The sequence below is a fragment of the Molossus molossus genome, unplaced genomic scaffold (assembly GCF_014108415.1).
Source record: "Molossus molossus isolate mMolMol1 unplaced genomic scaffold, mMolMol1.p scaffold_m16_p_5, whole genome shotgun sequence".
NCBI lineage: Eukaryota > Metazoa > Chordata > Mammalia > Chiroptera > Molossidae > Molossus > Molossus molossus.
The window spans coordinates 32774771-32798913 of NW_023425388.1; the positions used below are offsets into that span (position 1 = coordinate 32774771).

Sequence of the window (24143 nt, forward strand, 5' to 3'; positions counted from 1 at the left end):
CTTAAATAAGAAAGTTTTATGAAAAAAAATGAATGAGCTAATTTTCACAAAGAATACATTGTTGACATTATTAGAATCTAGTAAGAATTTTGCATAATGAATATACAATAAATAACTTAGAACAACAATTTTCAACCTTTTTCATTTCATGACACACATAAACTAATTACTAAAATTGTGCGGCCCACCAAAAAATATATTTTTGCATATCTGACAAAAAAAAAATAGGTATAATTTTGATTCATTCACACCAGATGACAATTGTTGTATTGGCTGTTGTCATTTTTTATTTTTTTTTACTTGACAGTCTAAGGGAGAAGAGGTCAGTGGCTCTGATGAAATAGTCAGAAATTGCATGATTTAAAATTTCTTGAGGCACCAATGTGCCTACTGCAGCACATCTGTTGAAAAATCTCTGATTTAGCCCTAGCCGGTTTGGCTCAGCAGTTAGAGTGTCGGCCCCCCAGACAAGAGAGTCCGGGATTTGGTTCCCACTGAGGGTATGTACCTTGGTTGCAGTTTGTCCCCAGCACCAGTTGGGGTCTGGTGGGTGGCAACCAGTCAATGTTTCTCTCTTTCTCTTCCCCCTCTCTCCCTCCTGGTCTATCTGAAGATAAATGCAAAAATGTCTGACTTAGAATATAAATTATTCAAAGTTTACTTACAATCCACAAGCCATCAAACTTCATCTGCTCATTGTAGAAATCTATAATTTCCTTTGCCCACCACTCTGCTGTGGAATTCCTGAAGAAATCTGGAAAAGCTACATGAGCTCTGGAAGCCTGTAAAAATAAAATTTACACGCACAGGTATAAAATCATAAGAGAGACCATATGTGTCTAAGTCAGACATGTATCAGTTAGATCCAGAAATTGTGGACAAGTGATAATGAGGGCAACCTGATATCAACTTTAATTATAAAAATATATGTGATTTCCCTGCAAGCATCCAGCAGCAATGGGGAGCAAAGAGAGAGACAGAGATGGAGAGAGAAGAGAACAGCCTTGGGCTCCTTTATAAATTATAAAGAAACAGTTCAAAACACACAGAAATATATTTTCAAAGCTTCTTAGAGTGATAGGGAAGCTTTTATACCTTATCTGTAGAATCCTATACTACAGAGCATAGTGGGGAAGAAAAGTGCTTTGGTTAAGTCTGTTTTTCTGATTAAAAATATTTGTTTTCCTGGTTCACTGCCCTTCCAGAACCAATATGTTCTTCCACTACCCCAACCAACTGTTTATTTTTTTTTCTTTCATATCTAACCCTTCCCACCCCAGCAGAAAAGAGGCGAATTACTCCTTTCCCTACTAAGAAAATCCCCTACTTGCCAGCCTACCCATATGAATTCCAAAGTCAGAGTCTGTGTCTTAGCAGAGGGCTGACCTGCAGGCAAATCAATTGCCTGAAAAACATAGTTTTCACCTGAACGCTTCCTGTCACACTCTAAGACAATGGCGTAACTGCCAGAACAGTGTAGGAGGGCGTTGTGCATAGAAAAAAATGCAAAGAGTAGAAAATATAGGGATTTACAAAACAGATTGATCATGGGTACTGTTAGATTTGAAAGAGAATTTATTTTATCATTTTGCCTGAAGTTATATATTACTCATAAGAGGAAAAAATCTCAGTGGGATTATATTCAATGACTATTTGCTTTGCTAGGATCTCCCATCGATTACAATGAGAAACAGTAAGAAATGTAACACCACGTTTTGTTTTGTAGCTTTCATTGTTCTACTCTTTCCATAATCCATTCATTTTCCTGTATATTTTATTCTTTTAGTTGTTTGCTTGTATTCTTTTAATACAAATCATCGGTTATATCCAGAAATTTCATCAGATACGAGTGATCCAACATGCTTTATACCTTTTGTGGAAGAGTATTCTGAATGATTCTACTTACATCATTATAAAATGAAGTTGTGCTACAAAATCTATGTAAAGAAACTCCGCCTACCTCTCACTACCTGAGATTAATGGTATAACTCCAGTTGAGATAATACATATTTTTTCCTCAGCAACATGGTTCAGTAATTTTTCGACTCTACTTTAGAAATAATTTGGTAAATTTTAAGTAAAAATAGTCATCTAATTTTTCACACTGAACTTGAATTTTTACATTAATTTGGATGACTTAATGATTATAATTTGATCTACCTAAAAGACTGATTGCCAACTCTTTTCTAAATATGTTTCTTATTTTTCAATTACAGTTGATACACAATATTATATTTGTTTCAGTTGTACAACATAGTGATTAGACATTAATATAACATATGAAGTGATCACCTTGATAAGTCACCCACTGAGGTCATACATAGTTATTATATTGTGTATTATCAACTATATTACCTATGCTATACTTTACATCCCCATGACTATTTTGTAACTACCAATTTGTACTTCTTAATCCCTTCACTTTTTCCACCCATCCTCACAAAACCCCACCAATCTGTGAACCATCAAAATTTCTCTGTATTATGAGTTTCTTTCTGTTTTATTTGTTTGTTTTGTTTTTTTAGATTCCACATATAAGTAAAATCATATGACATTTTCTTTGTCTCACTTATTTCACCCAGCACAATACCCTCTAGGTTTACCCATGTTGTTGTAGATGGCAAGATTTTATTCTTTATTTTTTATAGTGGAATCATGATCCATTTTATATCTAAACCACCTCCTCTTTATACATTCATCAACTGATGGACACTTAGGTTGCTTCCAAATCTTGACTATTGCAAGTAATGCTACAGTGAATATATGGATGAATATGACTTTTCAAATTACTCTTTTGGGTTTCTTCCAATAAATACCCAGAAGTGGAATTGCTGGATCCTTCTTTGTCTCTTTTTCTTTTTTGAAATAATATATCTGTTTATTGTATTAATCATATAATTATTATGAATAATAATATATTTAATATAATAGGTAAAGTTTATAGAAACGTTCAAAATTCTTGACAGTATATACTTAAATTTCTTTCATAAATTAAAAGTAGCTTCTCTAGATAAAAAAGACCTTTGTCATGTTCTCAAAAATAAATAAATAAAATTTTTAAAAAAAGACCTTTGTCTCTTTTTATAGCCTTTGTTTTGAAGTTTATTTTGTCTGGTATAAGTATTATTACTCTATCATTTTTTTGTTTACTTGTTTGATTCCATTTACGTGAACTATTTTTTCCCTCCCTTTATTTTATTTTTATCTGAAGTGAGTCTCTGGTAAACAGCATATGTAGGGGTCTTGTTTTCTTATCAATTCAGCCATCCTATGTCTTTTTAAAATGTTTTATTGAATGTATTTGGGGAGACATTGGTTGGTAAGATTATATAGGTTTCAAGTGTACATTTCTATGATACATAATCTTTACATTGCATTTTTTATTCAATTTATTGGGATTACACAAGTCAATGAAATTATAAAGGTTTAAAATGTACAATTCTGTACATATCACCTGTATATTATATTGTGTGTTCACCACCCCAAGTCATGTCTCTTTCCATCACCATTTATCCCCCATTTCCCCTCTCTTGCCTCTTCCTACCCACATTTCCCTCTGGTAATGAACATACTGTTTGTCTATGAGGTTTTCTTGTTTTGTGTGTGTGTGTGTGTGTGTGTGTGTGTGTATTTTTTAATCCCTTCACCTTTTTCACTCAGCCCCTTACCCCTTACCCTCTGACAGCTATGAGTCTGTTTCCATTTTGTTAGTTTATTTTGTTCATTAGATTCCACATACAAGTGAAATTACATGGTATTTGTCTTTCTCTGACTGGTTTATTTCACTTAGCATAATACTTCCCAGGTTTACTCATGCTGTCCCAAAGGGTAAGATGTCCTTCTTTTTATGGCTGAGTAGTATTCGAATGTATAAATGTATGTTCATTTCAGTATTATTTACTATAGAACAGATTTAGAAGCAGCCTATGTGCCTGTCAGTAGATGAGTGGATGGGTGGATTCACATTGCATTATGATTAGAGCATTTAATCCATTAACATTTAAAGTAATTGTTGACAGATACATAGTTATTGCCATTTTCTTATTCATATTTAGGCTTTTTCTTTTCTTCTACTCAAAGAAGTCCTTTTAATATTTCTTGAAATACTGGTTTAACTCTTTTAGCTTTTTTCTTGTCTGGGAAGCTCTTTATCTGTCCTTCTATTTTAAATGATAGCTTTGCCAGGGAAAGTAATTTTGGTTGTAGGTCCTTTTCATCAATTTAAATATCTCATGCCGATCTCTCTGGCCTGCAAAGTTTCTGTTGAGAAATCAACTCATAGTCTTATAGGATCTTCCTTGTAGGTAATTCTTTTCTTCATTGTCAATTATTTGTGTTGATTTTTTTCTCTTGTTTTAATAGTTCTCATTTCATTTAATTCTGGTTTAATCTTTATCATTTTCTTTCTTCTGATTTTGAGCTTAGTGTGTTCTCCTTTTCCTAGTTCTTGGAGATGTGAAGTTAGGTTGTCTATTTGAGATCTTTCTTTTTTCTAATGGAGGCATTTATCATATGAATGTCCCTCTTCGACTGTTTTTGCTGCATCTCTAATTTGTGGTATGTTGTATTTTCACTATGCTATCTCAAGTTATTTTCCAATTTCCTTTTTGATTTCACTGTGACCAACTGGTTGTTCAAAAGCGTGATGTTTAATTTCCTCATATTTGTGAATTTTCTTGTTTTTCTTCTTGATTTTAGTCATATTCTACTTAACCAGAAAACATACTTGGTACAATTTCAACATGCTTAAATATGTTAAAACTTGTTTTTGGACCTAACTTGTGATATATCCTGGAGAATGTTCCATGCACTCTTGAATGTATATTATTCTGTTTGGTAGAATGTTGTACCCATGTCATTTAAGCTCATAAGATCAAGTGTTATTTAAGTTCACCATTATCTCACTAATTTTCTGTCTGGTTGTTCTCTCCATTATTGAAAGTAAACTATTGAAATCTCTTATTATTTCATTACTGTATATTTCTTCCTTCAGTTCTGTCATTGTTTGCTTTATATATGTAGGGGCTCTGTTGTTAGTCACATATATATGTATAACTGTTAGATCTTCCTGGTGATTTGATCCTTTATCAGTATATAATGTCCTTATTAGGTTTCTGTGACAGTTTTGACTTAAAGCAATCTATTTTTTTCTGATACTGTATAGCCAACCTTGCTCTATTTTGGTTGTCATTTGTATGGAATATCTATTCTTCTTCCTTTCTCTTTCAGTCTATTTGTCCTTAGATCTAAAGTGATTTTTGTGTAGGCAGCATACACAAAATTGACAAACTGTTGGCTATATTATCTAAAAAAATGAGAGAAAACTGGCACCAAACATAGTTTGTACAATATTATTGACTATATTTCTTATACTGTACTTTATCAGGGAGAACACTTTGTAAAGTACATGATTGTCTCACCACTATGTTATACATTGGAACTTAATACATAATAATACTGAATGTAAACTATAATTGAAACAAATTAATTAAAAAGATAAATGTATTGCCAAACTGGTGTGACTTTGTAGTTGAGCATCGACCCATGGACCAAGTGGTCACAGGTTTGATTTTCCATCAGGGCACATGCCCAGGTTGTGGGCTCGATCCCCAGAGGGAAGGTAGCCAATTAATGTATCTCCTTCATCAATATTTCTATCTCTCTCTCCTTCTCCATTTCTTTTTCTAAAAATTAATAAAAATATATTTTTAAAAATTACAAAGATAAATATGTTAAAAAGAAAAGAGAAAAGTCAAATAAATAAAATCAGATATGAAAGATGAGACATTACAACTGATGCCACAAGAAATAAAAATAATCATAAGATACTATTATGAACAATTACACACCAATGAATTGGATTACTGAGGGAAAAAAGGAAAAAATTTCTATAATTGTACAGCTTAACAAGACTGAATCATAAAGAAATGGAAAAATCTCAACATAGCAATTAGTTGTAGAGGTACTGAACCAGTAACATAGAAAAGACCAGGACAAGATAGTTTTACTGGTGAATTCTACCAAACACATAGGAAGAATTAATGCCAATCCTTCTCAAATCCAAAAAATTGAAGCACAGAGACTACTTCTAAACTCATTTTAAAAAGACAGCACCAAAAAAATAAATTTAAAAATTAAAAAAAAAAAATAGACCTGCAGAACAATATCCTTGATGAATATAAATGCAAACATCCTCAATAAAATACTAGCAAACCGACTTCCGGTCAAGATGGCGGCGTAGGTAAACGCGGTATCGCGTCCTCCCACAACCACATCAAAGTTACAACTAAACTACATAACAACCATCATTCAAAACCTCCTGGAATCAAGCTGAATGGAAGTCGTACAACTACAGAACTAAGAAAAAAAAAGCAGCTACATCCAGACTGGTAGGACAAGCAGCGGCGCGAGGGGGAGCAGCGGCCCTGCGGCGTGCAGCGGCGAGACGGGCTGGTCCCACACCCAAGCGTGGTGGATAAAAATCAGGAGGCTCCCGCGGCTGGGAAGGTCCTTCCTGAGGACTGAAAGGTCCCCGTCTCACACCAGGTGCCCCTTTCAGGGTTCCAGTGCCAGGAAGAGAGTCCCCATAACTTCTGGCTGGAAAAACCAGCTGAAACTGAGGCTCAGGGAAGCTGAAGCGGCTGGAGCCCTAGGCAGCTCCTTAAAGGGCCCGCGCACGGACTTATCGGACTCTCTCCCTCTAAGCTTGGAGGGGAGGCAGCTCAAGGGGCACCAGAGACATACAGGGAAGAACTGAGCTGTTTGGCACTGGAGCGAGGGCTGGAGAGGGGGCTTTCTCCAGGACAAATGTGCTGTCAGAGGCCTTTGTTCCTTTGGTGAGCCCTTCCCGGGGGCGGCAGACAGAAGCCATATCTGGGACTCCAGCAACCTGGCTCACACTGGTAGCCCCGCCCTGCTGACTCCCTGAGGCCCTGCCCCGCCCCACACAACTTTCAAGCCCACCCAAGCTGTTGCCACTTGCTTAACCATAGGATTGGCCTGTCTTGGATCCTGCTTCAGGTTTTTCCTAAATTCTTTCAAACGAGCAGCACCGGGTCTCAGCGAGCCCCATACCTCTCATTAAGTAATACACAGAAACAAACACAGGGAGGCAGCCAAAATGAGGATACAAAGAAACAGGTCCCAAATGAAAGAACAGAACAAAACCCCAATAAAAGAACTAAGCGAAAGGGAGATAAGCAACCTAACAGATACTGAGTTCAAAATACTGCTTATAAGGATGCTCAATGAACTTAGTGAGAACCTCAGTGAACTTAGGGAGGGCCTCAAGAGCATAAAAAAGGACCAGTTAGAAATCATGGATACACAGTTAGAATTAAAGGAGGCATTAACTGAAATAAAGAATAATTTACCCAGCTTCAATAATAGAGTATGTAAATCCAAGGAGCAAACCATCGATTTGGAATATAAGGGAGCAGAAAATCCCCAATCAGAACAGCAAAGAGAAAAAAGAATCCAAAAAATGAGGATAGTGTAAGGAGCCTCTGGGACAACTTCAAGCGTGCCAACATTCGCATCTTGGGGGTGCCAGAAGGAGATGAGAGAGAACAAGAAATCGAAAACCTGTTTGAAACAATAATGGCAGAAAACTTTCCTAACTTGGTGAAGGAAACAGATATACAAGTCCAGGAAGCACAGAGAGTCCCAAACAAGATGAACCCCAAGAGGCACACACCAAGACACATCATCATCAAAATGCAAAAGGTTCAAGACAAAGAGAGAATATTAAAAGCAGCAAGAGAAAGGCAGCTAGTTACCTACAAGGGAGTACCCATTAGGCTGTCAGCTGATTTCTCAAAAGAAACTTTGCAGGCCAGAAGGGAGTGGCAAGAAATATTCAGAGTGATGAAAACCAAGAACCTACAACCAAAATTACTCTATCCTGCAAAGCTGTCATTTAGAATTGATGGACATATAAAAACTTTCCCAGACAAGAAAAAGTTAAAGGAGTTCATCACTACCAAACCGTTATTATATGAAATGATGAAGGGTCTTTTTGAAGAAAAAGATAAAATGTATGAACAAACAAAATGGCAATGAATACATATCTATCAACAATGGAATCTACAAACAAAATGAACAGGAAGAACAGATACATTCTCATAGATACAGAGAACATTTTGTTGGTTGCCAGTTGGGAAGGGGGTTGGGGGAATGGGTGAAAAAGGTGAAGGGATTAAGAAGCACAAATTCATTGATAGACTGACAAACCTCAAAGGGAAAGGGGTGGGGGGGGTGGGAAGAAATAAACCAAAGAACTTATGTGCATAACCAATGGACACAGACAATAGTGTGGGAAAAGGTGGGAGGGGGGCGGGAGTGGGGAGGAGGGGGTCAATGGGGGAAAAATGTGGAACATCTGTAATACATTTTACATCCAACAATAAAGATTTGGGAAAAAATGAAAAAAGAAAATAAATAAACCATGGTAAAGGAAAAATAAATAAATAAATAAAATACTAGCAAACCACATTCACCAGCATATTAAAAGAATTATATACCATGAAAAAATGGGATTTATCCCAGTAATGAAAGGATTGATCAACATACAAAAATGAATTAATGTGATATACCATATTAACATAATGAAGAATAAAATTGACATGATCATCTCAACAAACATTGCTGAAAAAATGTTGGAAAAAATCCAACAAACTTTCATGATAAAAATAGACTAGGGATAGAAGGAAATTACCTCAAAATAATAAATACTCTATATTGAATGCCTTTAACTAATATCATACTGATTCAGGGAAAAAATCGCTTTTCCTATAACATCAGGAAGAAGACAAAGTTGCTCACTCTTGCCACTTCTATTTAACAACCTTACTGACAGTCCTAGCCAGAACAATTAGGCATGAAAAATATATAAAGCATCCAAATCAGAAAGACAGAAGTGTCCCTATTTGTAGATGACATAATCTTATATATAGTAAATTCTAAATAAAACACACACATATAATGTTAAAACTAATAAACAAATTCAATAATATTCAGGATAAAAAACCAACATGCAAAAATTAGTAGCTTATCCTTACACTAACAATGAAAATCTGAAAAGAATGTTAGGGAAACAACTGCATTTACAATAGCAAAAAGTTATAATGTAATATTCTGGAATAAAATTAACTAAAGAGGTGAAAAACCTAAGTAGCCCAAATAATCTTGAAAAAGTAGATAAAAGCTGGAATCATCCATTTCCTTATTTCAAAATACATTCCAAAGCTACTGTAATTAAAAGAGTGTGGTACCAGCATAAAAATTGACATACAGTCCAATACACAGAATCGAGAGCACAGAAATTAATATATACATATATAATAAACTGATCTTCAACAAGGGTGTCTAGAATAGACAGTGGGGAAAGGACAGTCTTTTCATCAAAAGATGCTGAGAAAACTCAAAATCCACATGCAAAAGAATAAAATTAGAACCTAATCTTTATACCGCTTATAAAAATCAGCTTAAAATGGATTTAAGACTTAAATGTAACACTTGCAACTTCAAAAATTCTAGGAGAATACATAGGAAAAATATCCAGGATATTTGGTCTTAGCAAAGATTTCAGGTATATGACATCAAAAGCACAGGTAACAAAAGCAAAAATAAACAAATGGCACTATATCCATCTAAAAAGTTTCTGCACAACAAAGGAAATTATCAACCAAGTGAAGCAACCTACAGAAAGTATTCGCACGGCATATAGCAAATACAGGGTGAATTGCCAAAATATATAAGATAGTCCTACACCTATATTTCAAAACAAACCCAAACAAAAAATAACTCACTTAAAATCAGAAAATACTTGAATAACATTTCTCTAAAGAACACATGCAAATAGCCAACAAATAGATGAATACATGCCATGCTTCCATTTATATTAGGAAAATGAAGGTCAAAATCACAATGTATGAAGATTCCTCAAAAAATTAAACTACCATATGATTCAACAATTCAATTTGGGGCAGTTATCTTAAAAACACACACAAAATCTTGAAATCAGGATATCAAAAAAGATATCTGAACTCCCATCCTTATTGCTGTACTATGCACAAGAGTGAAGGTGTTGAAATTGCCTTAATGTCCATCATTGGATGAACTAATCAAGAAAATGTGGTATATGTGCACAATGGAATACTATTTAGACTTACAAAAGAAGGAGATCCTGCAAATGGATGTTCTTTGGGCATGTCATTCTGTGTACAATGAGCCAGTCACAGAAGGATAAATAATTCATGACTAATTCACCAAATGTGAGAGTAGAATGGCGGTTGTCAGAGGCTAGGGACTGGGGATAATGGGGAATTGTTATTTAATAGGTATAATGTCTCAGTTATACAAGATATGTTCTAGAGATTTGCTATACCACATTGCCCTTGGGTAAAGAATGCTGTATTATAAACTTAGCAATTTAAAAGGGTAGGTGTCATGTTAGTTGTCTTACCACAATAAAATAAAATAAAATAATTAAAAGAATTATTGCTTGCATTAAACAAGATACATAAAATTGCTTAACAGAGTGACTGACACATGTCAGTATTTAAGAAAAATAAATAACTTGGATTCAAATATGGTCAGATATGGAAAATTAGAACATAAGCCATCTACTTTTTTAAGGAAAATATTGCAGTTGAATAATTGGTCAGTGTGATAATTAAATCCATGTTATAAATTTCTTTTAGTTATATAGTTAATAAATGTAAAACTTACATTAACAGCTTCATCTTCAGTCAGACTTCCATCTATTGTTACGTTAGGTAAATCTGGCCAAACCTATAAAAAAGAAGAAATTGGAAAACAGTTTAAAATAACTTAAATATGATATGACTGTGTTGAAAATAAATTATAATAGAATTTTAGAGGTATATTATAGACTCAAGATCCCAGTTCTTTCAATTATCCTTTTTCGGTTTTTGTTTTGGTATATGTGTTATTTGTAAACCATTTCCATTTTCCATATTAATCTCTTCTTTAATATGGCAAATAAGCAATAAAAAGCCAATCTTTATAATAGGTAGTGATTTTGAAAGCAATTCATGTAACCAAAGGTCTGGTCAAGAAATAATATGGGGACCTACACTAAATTTAATTTAGTGCTGTATATAAAAATTGTTTCTGTACTTATTCCAGGAATGCAATATAAAAACAATAAATAAATTTGTATTTGAAAGGGATTGAAGATCTGAATTGGACGATGCCATGCTGAGGCAAATATCTTCTTGGTTTTGGCAGCTGGCACTAAGTCCTCTACTTCCTTCCCTCTACATACACAACCACCTCTGCCCCTGCCTCCTGCCTACCAGTGTTTTCCTCCACTCCAACCACAAACACACAAAATAGGGCCCGAAATTCAATCATGCTGAATATCTGGGAATTTGATTCTATGTTGTAGAAATTAAAAAGTCTCACATAAAAATGTAAATAATCCCCAAAGGACTAATAATTTACAAAGGATTTGTTGTGGATAGTGGAGAAATGGATCAGAGGACATAAGTCTAAGGAAATATCTATGGAAATATCAAATGACAACAAAGTAGAAAAAAATCCATTTTATGGCCAATATGTCATACTCTATACTTGCATGTTTCTTAAAATAAGATTTTTCACTGTTTATCAAAGGTTTTTTTCAATTTCATTTTCAACCTTTTAATTTTGAAATTATTTTCAAACTTACAGAAATGCTACAAAAGTTACACCCAGAGCTTTTCTATATTCCCCTAATGTTAATATATTTATAAGTACTGTATAATTATCAAAACAAGCAAGTTAATATTAATACCATACTGTTATCTAATCTATAGGCCATTTTGAATTTTACCACTTTTATCACTGATGGTCCAAGATCCAAAAAGGATTCCACAATGTACTTTATTATCTCTCCCATCATGAAATTTTGTATTTTTTTATTCTAGTAATAACTAGTAAATATATTTTATTCTCTCTTTTATATGTAAGCCAAATCAGAACCTTTTCTAAAATATATTAATATATCCAAGTCTGAATATTATTGCTTAAATGTATTATAGTGGATTATATTCCTATTCAAGTTCATAGTATAAATATAGCTCTTAAAATACTATTTATTTTGTTAATGTTTGTAAGAGAAGTACATACATTTAAATGTCTCTTGCAGTGTATAATAATAAATCATCATGTTATTAATGGTACTTTTATAATAAAACACAAGGTACCAAGAAATACAATAAAGACAATTTAAAGATAAAACAAATAGTATTTGTACATACAACTTGTATGAATTATTTCTGTTTCTAATATCTGGATTACACTCAAGAGTACATATTATTTTCTTTATTTTCTCTTAAATCTTTACATTTCATATATTTACATAAAATATATATATCTTTTTCTGAATATGGTTTTAACAGTGTTTTAATTCAATAGAAACTGTCAATGAAATAGCATTTTTTAAATGTATTTTATTTCAAGGTCAACTCAGTACCTTTGCCCAACAAATATCATTGGTATTAGGCCATTTGACAAAGACATCTTTCTGTTGTCCTCTTATAAATGCAGGATAATACTTCGTTTCATTTCCTGAAATTGCTGGATCCTAAATTGAAATGAAATACAAACCACATTACTATGGAATGAAACTATAGCCTCTTGGGTAATTCTGAAACATAGGAATTTTCCATTGCTACATTATCATTATATTGTGCTCTCAGAAACATGGGCTGAGAAATGGACTGATTACATAAACTTTACCATTCTAGCGATATTGTCTTCTAAATTTCTTAGTAAAAAATGTAAGAACTTTGAAAACACATTAGCTACGATTTCAAGCAAGATCACTAGAGTTTTGGTTTTGTGTTTATTTTTCCAGTGGGATTTCTGGTTGTGTAGCTTACTTTTTATAAGATATTGATAAAATACTCTCCCCACTGAATCACTAAGTTGAAGGCAAATGTTCAAATATGAGAAATCCTAGAGAATGATATGGTATCTGTCTAGGAATAGAAAATCCATCATCACGTTGTGATAGCCTCTATAAATTGAGGCCAGTTTACAGCATTGGTGATTACTAAAAATCAGCTTGCCTTTGACCCCCAGCTTTAGTCTTATGTCTGTAAAAATATGCCAAGTGTAAAGGTATTCTGGTAGCAGCCCATGTAAATAAAATGAAGTGTTAAAGGAAGAAAATTTTAGACTTGGGAGTCGAATCCAAAGTTATATAATTCTTATTTTGAAATACCTCCCCATATCCCTCAATCTAGGATGGAAATCTTAATAAAACCAAGATAATAAGACTCAGGTAAAATATAAATTATAAATACTGACCAGGATGATGATGTATCTCATCCCTTCATTTCTTATTTTGTCAACAAATTGAGGAAGGTCATGGAATTCTTGACCAATTGTGAAGTCTAGTTGCCTTTCCATGTAATCAATGTCTGTGTATTGAACATCCTGAAAAATATGAGAATTGTAACAGTGGGGCAAGAATAACAAGAGTGAGTGCATCACATCTTATCATACTTATAAAAGTATTAGCCATATAAAAACTCGATGCCACTTTACTTGATCCTAAAGAGAATTAATTAGGCAATGCAATACTCAAAAATTAAATGTAGCAAGTAAATATAACATGATCTCACTTGTTTGTGGAATATAATGAACAATACATGCTGAAGAACAAAATAAACCCAGAGAACGGAAGTAGGATACCAACTGATAAACCTCAGAAGAAGGGGGTGGGGAGGAGTGAGATTAACTACAGAATTTATATGCACATATGCATAACCAGTGGACATAGACAACAATGCTGGCCAGGGGAGCAGGATCAAGAGGAGGGTGTCAATGGCAGAAAAAGGAGAAACATCTGCAACAAAAATAAATTAATAAAATTGCAAAAAAAAAAATAGCATGTAAAGGTGTAAAATACTCTAAGAACAAGTTCACATAAATGTTCTGATTTGTTAACAGTTCATTTAATAATTTTGATTTTGAATCAAAATTCTTTCAAATCAGTATCTTTTCAAATGTAATTCCCGGAGGAAACAGGAAGACACAGGAGTAAAAGATTTATGAGGTTATAAAATTATGTTAAATGGCAATTTGGAATTTTGTACAACGTATACAGAAATACATGCTCCTCTATTTCTGAAAACATAAAAAAGCAAATATAGAATAATTTCAAATAATTCTAATATTGTCAAAGAGGGAAAAAGAAGTATTAGGAAATCCATTAATTATTGTAAGATTTTTTATTTTTTATCATTGATCATTTTTGGAATAGTAGCCCAAGCTAATATAAGCAAAACATTGCTTACAAATAGGTATTTCCAGATATGTTTAAACTAATGAATGTTTGAATATTACTACAGAAATTATAAATTAGGCCTAAATAACAAATTTATTAATTATTTTATGTTAATTGACATTAGCATAATTTTCTTCTAGGTGTATTAAATATATGGCTAATATAGTGGACAGCCCTTTTATAAAATATTAGAAAACGTCCTTTTTATAAAAAAATTCTACTTGCACATTTCTATATCTGCTATTTAATCAATTTCCCCATAATAATATGTTCAGGGACCTTATATTGAATTCTACTATATGTACTCATGTCTTATAATGATGTTCTTCTCATTCTTCTTAGAATGAGTTCTTTTTTACACCAATCACACTCGATTTCCATGCTTAAGTGCTACCAGGCAGATCTCTGGGTTTCCTTAATATCACTAAAAAATAAAATCACAGGGACTGATTACATCTGGATGCTCAGGAATATTTATTTTCCCAAACACGGAGGGATAAGGATATTCTGCCAGCCCTCTGATTCTGAATTCTAACATTACAAATATAATCAATTCCAGGGCAAAACCCACTTTCTTTCACCTACAATTTCTCCCCTGTAATTTGTCACATCAGTTGGATGAAGTAATTCTGTGGACCTTTGCTCTCATTTAAAGAGAATAGGGGGAAGATGTCTGACTATCTATTCAACCCAGTGTTGATGAGGGAAATACAAGTGCACATGACTTGTTTAGTACAACTCCAGGACATGGAATCGGAGACAAAGTAGAAAACAAAATGATATTATTTATCTTCCTTTATCAATCTAATAAAGATATTTTATAAAGATGTGCTATCTTATTCATTAGATGCTTCTAAAAACTAAGCCTTGATTATTGGCAAAAGCTAAAATTTTTGAAAGCATATGTGTTTAATGATTTCATTCTGACTTTATAGAAGACATATTTTTCAAAGTTTATATACATACGTAGGGGATCTGAGCAGAGAGCATATCATCATACACTTCCTGAACTGCTGAGGTATTTCTGTATCCGTAACGACATAATTGAAATCCCAAAGCCCAATAAGGTGGCATGACTGGTCGGCCAATTACCTTTAAAAAGAAAAATTATTTGTGAACTAAGAGAATTACTTATATTATAAAGAGAAATTTATGTTTTTTTTCTAAAAACATTTAATCATACTTCATGGTATTGCTTTGTTGCAACTTCTGGAGTTGGACCCAAAAACATATAAAAGTCCAAGATTCCTCCAATCATGCGGTAAGTTAGAGCAGGAGTTGGCTGAAATGTTACATCTGGAAATTCAAAATATGATTATGTTTTTATCCATGTATAAAATGTTATTTATTAGTCACATGAAACATGATACATTTTTAAAATTATTGTCTTACCCATTGCATTGCTGTTAAGTAAGAGAACCCCATGAGCATGGTCCCCGTCTTCCAGAGCCATGTAATAGGGATGAAATCCATAGGAGTTTAATTTATACTTAAAAAAAATTAAACATAAGATATATTCAGATAATAATACCATATGAAATATTCAATGTAATATTTATGTTTATTATAAGATTGACCCTAGGAATTTAAATGTTACTTCCTTGCACACACAAACTGAATTAAACGCATTCCCTTAGAAATTCTTTTTTTTTTCATTATTAGAACTGCTATTGTTTTAGATCATGCAATAGATATACAAATGTGTAATACCCACAAATGTTGCTTCATAACTGATGTAAAAAAACATTGGCTTTAGAGTAATTGGGTTTCTTTCTACAGACTATATACGTGAATTTATTTATTGACATGAACATCTTTTTCAATAATATAATTTTATAAAAATGATTAAAGTACTCAACCTCTTAAGTAGTTAATATGATAATTATTCAAGTTTATATATTTTTATATTTTAAATTATAATATATAATATTTTATTTTATAAAATATTTAATTTCATTTTTAGCTAGATTTATTTATTTATTTATTTATTTACCTATTTATTTATAAAACAAACCCTATACTCAGGTCTTGAAATGATTTGCCAATGGTCACAAAACTTGTAAGATGATGATCCCCAAACAAATTTACATCTTTGGTCCATAGGGAATCCCAGTAATTGATTCATACATGAAAGAAAATTTATATATTGAGAATAAAGGGTACATTAACCTAATAATGCCAGTGCTAATGTTGAAGTGTTTTAAAGAAGTTTGGTAAAATATATTTTTTCAAGGAGGTGTAAATGAAACACCTCCTTTATAACTAAGTTTGAACTATTGTGATATAAAAGTTGTTTGAACACCCAATAATAAAAAGTGGTGGCAATAGTATACACATTTTATAATTTCACACTTAATATATCCTTTAAGTAAGCATCACATGTGGCAAATGGAAATAAGCTAGTATTTGTATTAAAATGTATTTTTATGATATGTCTAGAATAATTATAGTTAACATTAATTGTGCAGTGCATTAAATATTCATGAAGTGTATTTAATTAATAAGTTAAAACATTGGAAAAAGTGACATGAGCTTATAAAAACATTTTTTAAAGATGTAACTAGTGGTACAACTCATAAAAATGCATAACTGCAGCTGTGTGTTATAAAGGAAAAAGGCATCAAATCATAATTAAAGAAGTAAAAAAAAAATTATAGAGAACCTTCCCAGTCAGTTACTTTCTAAAGGCTGAGAGTAAACATAGATTTGGCAGGAATATTGAATCTGAATGCTCTTTCTATGCAGTTGAGAGGATAAGGAACTGGGTCACTAGTGTTTTCTATCAAACCATCTACTTTTGCCAATAATTAATGGAGACTTTTGTTTGTTTGTTTTTCAGAAAATCACTGTACCAGCTCTGGGGATCTCCAGCCACTTTGTCATTACTTCAATAGCAAAGTATAGGCCTACACCGAAGTGGCTGGGATCTTAATCACTGTCTTATTTGCCTCATGAGATAATTAAAAATGGATACCTACACCAGGGGGTTGGTCTCTTGTGAACATTCCCCAAGTGTGCCAGTTAAGATCTCGCTTAAATGTCGTGTGTTCCACTTCCCCAAAACCATATACGTATTCTGATGGCAGGCGAGTAGATATTTGAATGAACTGGTCATTAAAAGTAAATCCAGGTAGGTGAGAATCCCAACTGAAAATAAAAGAAAATTCTATTTCTGTAAACATTTACAAAGTAGTGTCACAAATAACAATGGTGATTCTGTCTTGGGTGAGCTGAAAATCAGTAATATTTTCTGTTTCTTATTGTAACTAGATACCAAATGGAAATAGATAATTATTCCAAAATATATTTCTTTTGGCTAACTTAAGGAATACTTAAAATATATTTTAAGTATTAAAATATTAATATGATAATATATGTTTAGCTTTAGACATATATTGCTTTTAAAAATAAAATTATCATGATGTTATAAGTAATATATGATCTGGAAGTAACATATGCCTTAGAAATTGAAAGTCATTCATTTTCCTATTCCTTCGAGATAATCACAGTAAATATTTTTCTACATATAGAATAAGAAGAAATCAGAATTAAAAAATTATAAGGTGTAATGGGTATTTTAACTCAAAATTCTTCCTATTTAATATTCTCGATGATTTTCTTTTTTCGTATTTATAAAAAAGTGTTTACAAAACAATCCAGAAGAAATATGTTACAAAGAAAGTATTGTTTTTCTAGTTATTTGCAAAAACATAAAGAAGGAGAAAAAATAAATAGAGTTGGCAGTGTAAGAAAATATAAATATTACACAGAATGTGGGACATATGTAAATGTTTATATTAATTATTATGAAAAGTAATTACTAAAGAGTAACAATTCTCAAATAAAAATAAGTATAGCTTTGTACCAGGAATTTTTTACAAAATGACTTAGCTTGTTATCCTTAACAAAAATATTTTCAAAACAAAAATTTTAAAACAGCCCTGGCGGGTTTGGCTCAGCGGTTAGAGCGTCGGCCCGTGGACCAGAGAGCCCCTGGTTCAGTTCCCGCTAAGGGCACTTACCTTGGTTGCAGCTTGTCCCCAGCCCCAGATGAGGTCCATGTGGGTGGCAACCACTCAATGTGTCTCTTTCACATCGATGTGTGTCTCTCTCTCTTCCTCCCTCTCTCCCTCCTGCTCTATCTGAAGATAAATGCAAAAATGTCCTCTGGTGAGGATTTAAAAAAAAAAAAAGTTTTAAAACAATGCAAACAGCCCTGGCCAGTTAGACTTAGCAGTTAAGCGTCGGCCTGCAGACCAGAAAGTCCCGGGTTCGGTTCAGTTCCCACTAGGGTCATGTACCACCAAAAAATAAATAAAATAAAACAATGCAAACATACTTTTCTTCACTATTTGTATCCATTCTGACAATACCTGAGAACATCCAAACAACATCTTCTAAACTACAGCATGGCAAGCTTAAATTACATAAAAGTATTTTTTAATATATTATAGTTTGTAAAGAATTTCACAAAAAATAAAGATAACATTTTTTCTTAAATGTATTCATTATGACATAAAAATATCTAGACATAGGTATTTTAATTTACTTTCATTAATACCTGACACAAATAGCATTAACTCAAACAAATTCCAAGGCCAATAAACTGATTCCAACAGTTTTAATAAAATATTTACATAACACATTTCCAATTACTTATTTTGCCAAAAATCATCATGCTTTTCAAGAAGAGTCATGGTTTGATTCTCGACTTGATTGGAAAAATAATTCTAATATTTAATAATGAAATCAAATATATCCAAAGTATACATGAAATTTTAGACAATCTTTAATAAAAGTCCTATGATGTTCTAATTGTATAAAATGTTAAAATAGGTCAAGTTTTTTAATACAAGTTAAACTATTTTTAGTGTGCTAGTACACTAGCACACTGAAAATAATCATCTTACTTTTCCCCTCCTAGGCTAAAACAAAAATATTGCTCATACGAAATAATCCAATCACTTACATGACTGTTCCTGTACTTCTTCGTCGAATCTGGATGCCAAAAGGTTTTTCCTTGATTTCAACATCATAAAGTCTATTTTCATAAGTACTTGTTGGCGTAGTTGGAATGTTTAATGGTACTGGAACTTCATACCTTTTATTCTGGGGATCATAAATCTTTTGCAGACAAATAATAAAAATAGAAATGTTTGGCTCTAGTTTGGTGACATATCATATAAGTATTAAATAATTTAAATAATGGTTCAAACAATAATATCTAGAATTCTTGTTTATATAATTCTTAATTCTGTATCCATGGCATGCATTGTGTGTGTATGTGTGTGTGTGTGTGTGTGTGTGCATGTGTATATATATATATGTATATACACACATATATATTCATATATAATCTCATATACATATATGAATAGATAATAAGATCAAATTACCTATTGTTTTACCTTTTTAGAATATTTTTTAATTCCTTTTTCTATTTAATGAGAAATCATCAAAATCAACTTTTAGAGCTAAATAATCTCTTATATGGATATACAAAAGTATTTACTACTTCTGTTTAGACACAGAAGTTTCGAGATTTTTGTCTTATGTATAATCCTATATATTAATGTAAATTTATGTTTATTCGTGTATTTATTTCCTCAGTATATTTCTTAAAAGTGAAGTATTGGTCAGAGTATACTAATATTTGTATGGTCCTTGATATCTATTTGTAAAAGCTTTTTCAGAATTAGAGTGCTAATTAATATTCTCACCAAAATGTATGCTCTGATATTTTAGGTTACACTAAGAACATTTGTTTTCTACCTTGTCCTTTATTTTCTTGATAAGTAAGGTCAACCTTTTTGTACATGATTATTCAACATTTAGTTTTCCCATTATTTGAATTTGTCTTTTTTTTTTTTTTTTATAATCCTCAGAGGAGGATATTTTTCCATTTATTCTCAGACAGAGTGTGAGGGGAGGAGACAGAGAGAAAGAGACAGAGAGAAATATCGATGTGAGAGAGACACATCGATTGGTTGCCTTCCATACAACCCCAACCAGCCAAAATCAAAGTATGTGCCCTTGATCTGAATCGAACCTGAGACTTTGGTCCGCGGGCTAATGCCCTAACTGCTAAGCCAAACTGGCTAGCACTGAATTTGTCTTTTTAATGAGTGTATTTTAATTTTTTTATTTCCAATTATTATATCTTCTTTTATATGTTTGCTTATAAGATCTTAACATTTTTCTTATTTGTATGAGTTGAAATTGCTTAATTTTATGATATAGGTGTCAGCTATTTACCTACTTTTGTTTGTCTTCTAATTTTTTATAGTGTTTATTAATCCTGAAACATAATTTTTACATAGGAAATACACAGATTTTTATCTATGAGATTTTTGGCTTTATATCTGTGGTTTGAAGGACCTTTACTAGCCAGATACAAGATAAATATGCAGCTAAGTTTTATGTCTGGGATTATGCTTGTTTTCCTTTTTATAAATATACGTATATAACTTTATATACATACACATATACACATCTGCATCTTTATATGTCATATACAGGGGTGAGCAAAAGTAGGTTTACAGTTCTTCATGTAAAAAAATTCAATAATTAATAAATAATAATAATACAAGAATAAACTGTGTTTTGCCTACTCACAACTATAAACTACTTTTGCCCATCCCTGTACCTGAATACATATATATATATATATATTTTATGTCATCACTTTTTGATAAACTGTCAGGTGATTCTAAGTGCAATTCTGCTGTTTCAACTTAGTAAATTTTATCTATTTTATAGATAAACTTTATTGCCAATGTCATATGCTTAATTTTCGAGATAAATATAAAGTTTATTTTATTATCAAAAAATATTCCATTGAGATTTCTATGGAAATTATTTAAAAGTATCACTTGATCTAAAATAACTTTAAAAATGTAGTCTAATTTAGGATTTCTTAGTACTTATTTAATAGTTAGCAACACATTTTAATAGTTATTTTTTTCTTATAGACAGTCAACTCCTATGATTTAAAAAATATTTTTATTATGATATGATTGTTCTCATTTGATTTTGCTAATGAGATTTGCCACCATTTCAGCTTCTAAATGGTGAATGATAATGTAGAGTAAAACATTTCTAGAGATATTATTTTATATATAGTCATTTTGATCTTATCATTTCTAATGATTTTAATGGATTGTTTCATAGGTCTTCAGTAAAAAATTATTAGATGTAACTGTTGAAAGAAACTGTTATGTTTTTTACATGTTTTAATGCATTGGTCAGAAAATTTAAATAACTATGTAAAAATAATTGAAATAGTAAGCATCCTGTTTTGAATATTGTTTTTATTTTGTTTATTTTAATAGTATTACCAACATAGTACATTCTAAGTGATTTATCTATTTAGCAATAACTTAAATATCTTTTAAAAATTACTACTGATTGTTTAATTATTCATAGAGTTAGCAAAAATGAGCTTTATTTACTGTGCACCAACTATGAGCTATATAGAAAAAAGCCATCAATTTAATTAATAATCCTTAATGTTACATAAAAAATCCAAGCACATAATGTATTCAAAATCTCTCGTCTTAAGAGATGAGTCATGTACTGGTATTGTGTATCCTAAACATACCTTGAACTGCAGCATGTCATTTTTGTGATATTTCACCTCCACACGAAGCTTTAAGATGGATGTAGAAGGCCTCTTTATTCGAACATTTGCAGCATTCCACTGGAGGTCAACTGTTATACCCATCGACGAATACTTAGCTGAAGTGACTAAATAAGAGTTGTCATGTCTAGGAAAGTAACAGTGAGGTGCTCTGGACGTAGTCTAAAAATACAATATAAGTTTATTGACAGAAATTGTAAGCATTGTAATATTTGACTCTTAAAAAATAAGGTAGACATTTCTCATCACATAATGTATGATTTACAGATTGTATTGTTCACCATAAAATAAAATTGCAGTCATGACATAAAATACCTATTATGCAACCCAAGATATCATGGACTAAATGTCATATAAAATATTTGTATTTTGACTCTAAAGATAGACCGGGAGCAGAAGAATCAAATCTCTATTTCCAGCTCAGAAAACAGAATGATTGCCTAGTCTTTCCAAAAATTAATTATATTACTCATACATTTTGACCCATGCATATGCTTACTGTTCATAGTGACAATTGCCTTTGTGTGTAGCACAGCTCTACAAACCTCGAAAGGGCATGCACTTCAATTATTTTCTTCTACTTGTAAAGAAAATATATTAATCCTTATTTAATGACTGGTCCTTGTATTGGTCAAGTGCATCTTGACCAGTATTTAAAATAGAAAGTGTGGCCAAAGATCAAAGCTAGTTGGTTTATATGAGGGTGGAAGATAGGATCTCAGAAAAACAACGATAAACTGTCGCATTAAAGACTAGTTGCCTTATCACATTACATTCTCCAATCTTTCTTATTTATTAAATTATTATACTGTTGAGAGAAGCAATGTGTCCATGCACATTTACAAGTCTCTTTTGAGGAATTGTATATGACCCCTGAAACCTCCTTAAAAGAAAATAGTATAAGCTGATTAACTAAGATGCTCTTTGTTGCCCTTACACCTTCTGGACTTGGAACGCATATGTCATTGTGGAAGTTAGAATACAACCTTGAAAATAGAAAACACCTGAGAAACATGGGACACTGATGACACTGAGAGTTCAGCATTTTAGGCCTGGGATTCTTATTTGTAAAAAAGAAATCCTGTTTTGTTTAACAAAATAAGATTTTAGCTTTCTGTATTCTCAGTTTCAAGCAATCTTTAACTGATAGAAATACTACAGTAATTAATTCAACTGCATGAAATTTAATGCCAATAGAACCAGAAATATAATAGACTTCAGAAAATTGCAGAGTTTGTGTACGTCTCTCTTATAGACAGCTGTCTTTCTGCCCACTACGAAATCCCCTTTATCATTCATTCTATGTGTTCTTATTTATCTTTCTTAATATTAGTTCATCAACATTGCTATTTTTGTAGTTAGGATGAAAATAATCTTGCTGCATAATACATGGAAACAGTGTAAAAACGTATAGGCTTAGTACTCAACAGATAATTTTTTTAAAAAACTTGGTTTATCCAAGTCATGTCTAATGAATTAAAGTTAAAATGTTTTTTGAGGTTTTATTTTACTTTTTAATACTCAGTCCTGTCCCTCTCCATACATCTATATGCTCATGAAGTGAAGTTACCATTTAGAACATCACTTTTGAAATTTATAAACCTAAGGTTTCAATGACATCAGAGCAATAGGACCCCTCAGAGTTCATGTGATCTGATGCCAGCTTTCCATGCGAATGTAAAATTAGATGAAGACGGGATGATCTTGAGGAATCAGAGAGGTACTAAGACGTTTTGGATAAGAATTTTTTTCTAGAATTATCAGTGATTTATGAAATGTCAAAAACTTTGGTATATTGAGCATTGGGAAAAGATAACTTTTTTTCTTTAATGCTTGGTTTCCCATTAGATTGGGCAAATTAAGACTTCATGCCCAGAAGTAACCACCACCAGAGTAACCACACACTCCAACCATTGTTTGTTCTTCATCCCTCCATGTCTATACTTCCTTCCTTAACAACCTTATTTCTTTTGTAAATCACCTCTTTTTATGTACTATGACTCCTATATCCCTCCCTTGCATTCTTTTTTTTTTTTTTTTTATCCTCACCTGAGGACATTTTTCCATATTTTGTTCAGGCAGAGTGGGAGGGAGAAAGAGGAAGAGAGAGAGAAACATTGATGTGAAAGAAAAACATTGAGTAGTTGCCACCGCACGACCCAACCAGGGCGGGGACAAACTGCAACCAAGGTATGTGCCCTT

At 32.2% G+C, this 24143-nt stretch overlaps 1 protein-coding gene across 1 annotated transcript in view; it reads right to left on the reverse strand.

The window, feature by feature from the left end:
- The window catches only part of SI (sucrase-isomaltase), a 93350-nt gene that overhangs the window by 25623 nt on the left and 43584 nt on the right, over nucleotides 1–24143 (reverse strand). The window contains exons 25-34 of the mRNA XM_036243112.1: nucleotides 21903–22103; nucleotides 19272–19426; nucleotides 17281–17449; nucleotides 15695–15791; nucleotides 15486–15598; nucleotides 15269–15394; nucleotides 13321–13449; nucleotides 12482–12592; nucleotides 10732–10794; nucleotides 666–782 (exon numbers count right to left, since the gene is read on the reverse strand). Coding sequence (XP_036099005.1) covers nucleotides 666–782; nucleotides 10732–10794; nucleotides 12482–12592; nucleotides 13321–13449; nucleotides 15269–15394; nucleotides 15486–15598; nucleotides 15695–15791; nucleotides 17281–17449; nucleotides 19272–19426; nucleotides 21903–22103 — 1281 coding nt within the window. The remainder of the gene's footprint in view (nucleotides 1–665; nucleotides 783–10731; nucleotides 10795–12481; nucleotides 12593–13320; nucleotides 13450–15268; nucleotides 15395–15485; nucleotides 15599–15694; nucleotides 15792–17280; nucleotides 17450–19271; nucleotides 19427–21902; nucleotides 22104–24143) is intronic.